At 41.6% G+C, this 7,967-nt stretch overlaps 1 protein-coding gene across 1 annotated transcript; it reads left to right on the plus strand.

Moving 5' to 3' along the window:
- The first annotated feature begins 756 nt into the window (after positions 1–756).
- Positions 757–5,521, plus strand: LOC111263741 (innexin inx2). Its single transcript, XM_022839111.2, has one exon. The coding sequence runs from the start codon at positions 2,579–2,581 to the stop codon at positions 3,755–3,757; it is 1,179 nt and encodes a 392-aa protein (XP_022694846.1). The 5' UTR covers positions 757–2,578; the 3' UTR covers positions 3,758–5,521.
- The last annotated feature ends 2,446 nt before the right edge of the window (positions 5,522–7,967 follow it).

Below are 7,967 nucleotides of genomic sequence, written 5' to 3' on the forward strand. Positions count from 1 at the left end.
ATACCAATAAAAAAAAAATATTCATAATGTCTGCTTTTAGCTAGGCTTGAGGAAGCTAATGAAAAGCTAGTACGGGTAATTCTGGCATTTGTTCTTTCAGTTCATGGTCTGTTTCTGCTATCTGTCTCTGTGCATTAACTATTAGTACCGATCCGATGTCTATATGACTCTTATAGACCTTATCTCTATGTACTCTTCAAGTATGGAGTCTAGATATTTTCGAAATATCCCGCTCATTGTCTTTGCGTGAATGGATTGTTGAGCTGGTTGGTTTCCAACGAGTGCGACTAAATTTTTTTGAGCCTTGCTCACTTGTCCCTTGAAGGTTTTACCTATCCTCTTGTCAGCACGCATCTTACGTCAGGACAACTCCTACGTCTGCCATAAGCATTGATGCAAAGACGAACTCAGTCATGAGTCCTCCACTCAACTGCTGCCCAACTGTAATCCTCTATACTTCAGGCCTAGATTAAGGTGCAGTTCAAAGTTGATCTTGAGCACATGTGTTGTCTCCTTTCCTACTCAATATATATATATATATACGTACATATGAGTATTAGTACCGTATAAACGTGTCACACTCTACTTGCGTAAGCGAAAGATCCACAGCCAGTATAGCGACAGCGCCATCGTGCGTTTGACGCCCCTGGTGCAAACGAAACATAAATAACAGAATACGGTGGAAATTTATCATCCTCATCGCCGTTGTGCTCTTCTTCGCGGCAACCCCTGGCGACGGAGTATAGTTAGTCCAATTTTGATCATAACCAGAATATTGCATTTCAAGATAGAGTCATCCAAACGCGTTGCGCTTAGCGAAAGGTTCGCTGAGATATAAAGGACCACTGTTCGATTATGTGGGAATATTTAAAAAAAGGTGGATAACTTAATCTTGTGACACGTACGCAATTAAGTTTCTATGGCGAATTTTTTTGTTCGTTCGTCTTGATCGGTAGGATAAAAGATCACAACGCATCCATAAATGTACGCCATGACTAAATGATGCTGATGAATCATCACTGAATAATGACAGCTACGGTAGGGACCAATAGAAGAAAAACATGCTTTCGCCAAAAACAATTACAAATAGCGACAGCCGACTAAACATGAATTGTTTTTTTAGAAATTATCGTATGTTTACATCGATATAATAGCTACGCCTATAGAAGGTTGAGTCGCGTAGTGTACAGTCAGCACCTCACTCGCGCATATATGGCAACAGGTCTATCAGTTATCTAATCCTATCGCATCACTATACAATGGAACTACCGAAGTCAATGGACAGATACTTCAACGCCGATAAGACGTCCTTCGTTTCTGGCTGGGAGCTAACCGTCTGATGGAATGCCTAACGGCGTTACCGAACGTAAAACCGGTAACACAAAGGACGTCCTGGATTGGTTTCTTGGTTGACCAGACAGGACATTTCATTAGGTGTGAAACATTTCCGTCCGAGACATCTGGCGGCTGTCTGGAATACTCAGTGGAACCTCGACTGGAATTGCTTCAATACAAAGGAGTGAAAAGTTAAACAGTGAAGACCTTTCGTCAATTGGAGCCTACTAAGAAAGATTTTCAATAATACTCAATAATAATAACATTAACTTAATTGTTACGTAACGAAACGTCAGAACTGAATAACTATGTTGCTCTACTTTGCAGAAAAAGGAAAACGTTCTATCGGAATTAAATTTAACGGAGTCGCCTATGCACTCTAATGCTAAACAAAAGAACAACTTCTTTCGTATCCGCGCTCAACTACCTTGGATATTATGCCCAGTTACAAGTCTAATTCAAAAGTATACGTAAATGTTACCTCATCTTCTGGAAGTCAACTAGACTAGGTGGAGAACTTCTTTTATCATAAAGATTTAATACGGATTAGATATTTGCTCTACATATTTCATATATTGCTCTCAAATAGTGTAATATAAAGAGAAATTACTGCCTCAAAGATGGTTCGTTCAAGCAGCCTTTGTTCGCCACTCCTCGGCTTTCGACATAGCTTGGACCATAAACGCCTGCCTGGCGGCAGCAGCTCGACCTACACGCGTTCCGTTCATGATCTACTGCTCTTTTTAGTCGTTAGCTGCCGAAAGGGTCCTGCCCATTTCGAAATAGTGTTAGCAAGCTACCAAGGTGGGAAAGGTTGCAAGCAAATCCAAGCTAGATGACTGCTTGCTTACTCTAGCCTTACTTTGACCAGGTTTCCCTAGAGATAGACATCCTGTGACAACGTTGTGTTGGCTTGGGACGGTTGGACCTTGTGTCCTGGTGTGGGCAACAAGCGCCGACGACCAGCATAATGCTATTCAGCGGCCTCTTAAGTTGCTCGATCCCTCCCCTGCTCCATCTAATCTTCTACTTTGGTCTCCCATTTGAGTGCGTTCCCAGCAAACGCACGAGACGCCGACGCAACGGCGCTTCAACGTAACGCCATAACGTGTACTCCCGCTGCGTATAGTAGCACAGTATCTTGACTAACGACCTGCGTCGGGCTCGAGCAGTTGATTCGTCGGAGGGTAGCTGACCAGCCACTAATTTGGATTGCGTAACCCACGCTGTTACAGTCGCAACTATGTCGGAACTTCTGCTATCGCTGAAGTCGTTCTTCAAGACCGAGTACGTGACAATTGACAATAATGTGTGTCGATTACATTACAAGGCCACAATGGCCATTCTATTGGCCTTCAGTGCCCTCGTAACAGCCAAACAGTACTTTGGCGACCCAATCGATTGCGTTGTGCCGAAGGACTCGATTGACACGGCAATGCTCGACACCTACTGCTGGATTCACAAAACGTTTAGTGTCGAAAAAGCCTTCAAGGGCGAACTCGGTAACGAGGTCGCATATCCCGGAGTGGCACCTCACAAAGCAGGCGACAAGCTCGTCTACCATGGCTACTACCAGTGGGTATGTTTTGTTTTGTTCCTTCAAGCGGGCGCGTTCTATCTGCCTCGTTTTCTGTGGAAGTTAGCCGAAGGAAGTCGCGTGAGGTACTTGACGGCTGATCTAAACAAACCCCTACTCGATCAAGACGAAAAACGAAAGAATCAACTCAAGCTCCTTGTCGATTATATGGAAGCCAATCAAAACAAGACACATTTGGTTTATTTTAGTTCATTGGTTGGTATCGAAGTGTTGAATTTCGTTAATATCACCCTTCAGATCTACTTGATGGACCGATTCCTGGGAGGCGAATTCTCCAGCTACGGCTGGAAAACGGCCACATTTACCGAGTGGCATTGGGAGGCACGTTATGACCCAATGGTTAAGGTGTTCCCACGTATGGCTAAATGCACGTTCCGAATGTACGGTACATCGGGCGATATTCAAAAGCTGGATGCTATGTGCGTGTTGCCCATCAATATCCTCAATGAGAAGATCTACGTATTTTTGTGGTTCTGGTTTGTTGGATTAACGATTATAACCGCGCTCTGGTTAGTGCACCGCGCCGCAACAATTCTCCTACCCCAGCTGCGTGAGTCGCTCCTGCTGAATAGCGTCTGCAAAGATCATCACTGCGATGAAACTGTACGTTACATTCTGCGTGAAACTGACATTGGAGACTGGTTTATCATGTACCTAATAGGACAGAACATTGACCCATTGCACATGGAGGCATTTCTCAAAAAATACGAATTAAGGCTTCGTGAGCAACACGATCCTGACGACGATGCCGTTGTTGAGGAGAAGAAGCTCATATGCAACTCATGTAACGAAGTAAAGCTGCAAGAGGTTCATTTTAATCACTAACCTGTGTGCACTACACAAAAAACAAACCGGGCCCGATGAATTTTCATGCAAAAACGTGCGAAAATAAGAAAAAATGTCGAAAATAATAATCACGTCTGTCTCAAACGCACTGCCACGTAAAGGCCGATGCTGCCCAAACCAGAATGCAACGAACGACGACAACTGGAAGAGCCGATCCAACGAAGAGAACAACTGTTGAACGCGGTTGAAGAGACGGAACATGATCAAAAGGAAGAGGATTCCGCCAACATCCACAAAGTACTCCAAGCCGGAGATGTCTGATAAGTAGTTAATGTTAGCCAGATACAACCATAATAACAACGAAAGCAGCTTTGAAAACGTGCCGACGATTGATTATGTCTGTTTGGGTGTGTGTGTGTGTGTGTGTGTGTGTGTGTGTGTGTGTGCGTGCATTAATTTCGCTAACATGACGTGCACTGTTACTTGTATTACACATGAACGCTTAATACCGTACGTGAGTTGCAACGATTATAATAAGGCATCATTGGATTATAATAAATGCAAAATAATTATTTATATGTACACTGCAAAGGCTCAGTTCTATTTGATGCTGAAACGCAGTACGTACCGTCTCACGAAAGTCATACACCCAGATGGACTCTATTCTATCGACTCCGTCTTGTTAAGAAGAAATTCCGTATTATATCAACGTATATTTACTAGGCCACGTAATTCTGTGGCACCCACATGTATCATCGTGTATCACAGAATAGATAAATGAAATCATTCCATCACTTAGAATACACACAATCATAGCTAGGCGTCTACTGCGAAATTTGACGGTTTATATATAACAGTACAGTAAATAAAATATTGCACGATAGGAGCCAGGGGCGTAGTTTCGGCATAATAAGCTTTTATAGGCGTTAGAGCTGGCTTTTACGAGGTCGAATGGTAGATAAACAGTTTACCTATTGTTATCACTGAAAGCAACATAGATAATAGTCGATAGGGTTTGACACTAGACGAACCTTATATCTGAACAATTCGAACCGAGTTATATGATTGCACAGAAGAAAACTACAGACTATCGGATTATGTAGTGGCCAGATTCTGAGCACTGACACCATAAACGAGATACAAATTATCTAGTATGTAAGAAAACTATCTGTCGTAATCTAGGCTTAAACAACTAAGCCATATAAGCAAGTTGACAGAATGAGAGCTCTTAAGGTCAAAACTTCATGTCGATTTACCGTAGCTGATTTGCTCTTTATTTTTCAAACTTCGTTTATTGCTGTTGTTGATTGTAAGCCGGAGTCAACATGGAACCTCGTGATCAGTTATAGGACAAACATATGTTTAACATGACGCCATATGCCAAGGTCGGATAGCTATAAAACAATGAACGAAAGCAAAACGATATTCAAAATACCCAAAAAAGGATAACGGCGACCTATGCGATTAAATTTTATTGTAAGCGTATCAATAATAAAAAAATGTTATATGTTTAGAAAAAGCGGAGCAGACGGTTTTACTAAAAAGCAAAATAAAGCGTTTCAAGTGTCAAACCTGTTACTTTCGAAATTTGTAAGATGTGAACCGAACCAAGAATTGTTATAGGGCTTGTTTTTCAAAAAGAGGCTTCTATGGTGAAAACTCTTTTGATACCTACCTCATTCAGTTTCAAAGTGCTTTAGCTGGCAACGATCACAGGCCATTGAAACAATTGGCACACAACTTCTTCTGCTACAATAAAGCTGCTTCTCTTGCTGGCTGAAAGAAATCTATGCCATAACCTTACATACCCTTATTAATTAGCTAACTGTATCATTGATGAATATTCTATTAACTACAGAACAATCTCAAAGTAAAAGCTAGTTAACTTTATTAGGGAATCTATAATTAAATCCGTATATGTGTTTGGCATTTAACCAGACAAAGCCCGACTCCAGTTCTTCATCACTAGCCCTAGACCATTCTCTCGGAAAGGAAAGGTGTGTGCACAGAATATTTTCTATAATTCATGTTAAAATATTATCTATCGTCGTCGAAGTACATTAGAGAACTTTACTTGGGGGCAAACCTAAACCCTTCAGACCAGGCACCGTGCAGAACAGGGCTGTCTTTACTCTGTGGCGGCGGTGCACGATAATCACGTGAAACTAAAGGTAGCCCTAATTGAGGCTTAGGCACTGTGCGTAGCCACGACTTAGAAACAAAAGCCATAGAAATAATTTAACGGTAAAAAAGCAGCCAAACTCACGGACCGCGTGTATACCACACTCGGCCCATTGCTGATGTTGGCAAGCGTAAAGTCCTGCTTTATAGGAGCATAAAGAGCGAATCGGAATATAGAATCTGACTAGATGCGTCTAAATATTTAACCTCCAAAGAACATCATATCAGCGGAGCATAACCCTGGGTAGGGTTGAGTCGCAGTTGTTATAAACTCGGTGGCATAGTTTAAAAAATTCTATATTATAAAGCAACAAGCTTTTGATTTGCCGCAAAACAACCGTAGAAGCACCGAAAACTACGTGATGTTCATATTTAACTTACTCTTTTCACTGTGTACAAAAGATTTCACTTATCTGGACGCCGTATATGCTCTAGCAAGTAAGGTAAGTTTAATTTCACAGCTTCAACGGTTCAAAGGTTTTTTTCTGAGATTTTTTATATGAGATGTATTACCCTTATGAGACGTTATGAGCATTAACGCCTACCAGGCAAGAATCGCTGATTCCAGTTCTATATTATTACAAATATATTCAGGGGCAACTGGTTTGGGCTCTGCGCTGTTAGAAGCATGCACGTGCATTCACGTCTTGTAAAATCAGCGATTTTTTCATTTTAAACACAAGTGACCGCGCTTGCTCCTAAATCTTTGGTTGCGCTACGTTAAATTTGAACTTGATAGAACTCTAAAGTCTAAACCCGATGAGGGTCTTCTGTAGCTGCCCTGACATCTTTGACAGGGACGTCAATGGCTTTCAGAACGAAAAACTCTAATACCACTGAACAATATTACATCATTGCCTGAGTTTATAATTGGCGCGCCGTTTTTTCATTAATGAAAGTGACAATTGTGTATAGACTCTTTCTTCTCTGCATGGCGAAACATACCTGAGGCCAGAGGACTTCTCCACGAACGCGCGTGCGCTTCGAAACGCAACCCTACGGACAAATCTACATGAAGGCCTACGGAGACTGGTTGTCCGGCAACAATTGTCCATCACTACCGCTACTCGTTAAAAATAATGCACGAAGACGGCAAAACTCAGCTCAGCGTAATGCAGCTCAGAGAAAGATCTGTGTACCCGGCAAGCTCCTGGTAACATACCTGTTCCAGCCCTATTTCGGCTAACTGCTGAGTCCCGAAGACATGAAGGTCTACAAGACAGGCAGTACGCCTCTTTTAGTATGCGGCGCTTTAAACCACGACGCATGAGGTTGTACGTAGCAGAACGCTTACAGTGGTTTGAAAACATACTTATTTTACAAATACCTTTTGCTATCTTCCTCCTTATTGGTTAAATTTATGATTTTTTTTTCCAGATTCGAAATGCTTATGGATAAATAATAAATACACACTTACTCGTAAATATACTTTGCTTATTATTTAGTTACACCATTGTGTCTCTTTTCTCTCTCTCCCTCTCTCTCTCTCTCTCTCTCTCTCTCTCTCTCTCTCTCTGAAATTGATTTGACTAAGGCGGCAGAGTGTACGAGTATTTACAAAGGTGTAGTGTGTATTCGAAATATAATGTACGAACGCATTTTTTCTGGTTTTTGCTTTTATACATCCTGTAATGTAAAGCAAATCGTTTAACGAATCAACCGAAAATGCATATAATGAGACAGAATGTGGCGTGCACAGATAACGTGCATGAAACGTTCTTTACTCTACCTAACCTGTGCGAACACAACTACCTGTTGTATCTCTGAGCGCAAAGATTTCATTACAGTCATTTTACGGGTTTCCGTTGCGGAATTTAAGGATTCAATTAATGAGATTTTCTACTGGGGTCTTCTTGACCATTCTAGTCGTAGGTTGATTACATAGATGAGTATCTACCCTTCGAATCTTAGTACTTCATTCGAACACGTAGTGCAGTGCGCACATCCTGTCGCGTAGGACTTCCTTTTCTCAAGCCTTAAGGAGACGGATTTAACAAATGGATGTGAGTCAACCTATGATAACCTATGATGTATAGCAAACATAATGACTCAGTTATGTTTTGGATAG

This window comes from Varroa jacobsoni, unplaced genomic scaffold (genome assembly GCF_002532875.2).
Source record: "Varroa jacobsoni isolate VJ856 unplaced genomic scaffold, vjacob_1.0 scaffold_788, whole genome shotgun sequence".
Lineage (NCBI taxonomy): Eukaryota > Metazoa > Arthropoda > Arachnida > Mesostigmata > Varroidae > Varroa > Varroa jacobsoni.

Excerpts from the sequence above, each read along its gene's own strand:
- LOC111263741 (XM_022839111.2), top strand. The coding sequence starts at position 2,579 with ATGTCGGAACTTCTGCTATCGCTGAAGTCGTTCTTCAAGACCGAGTAC.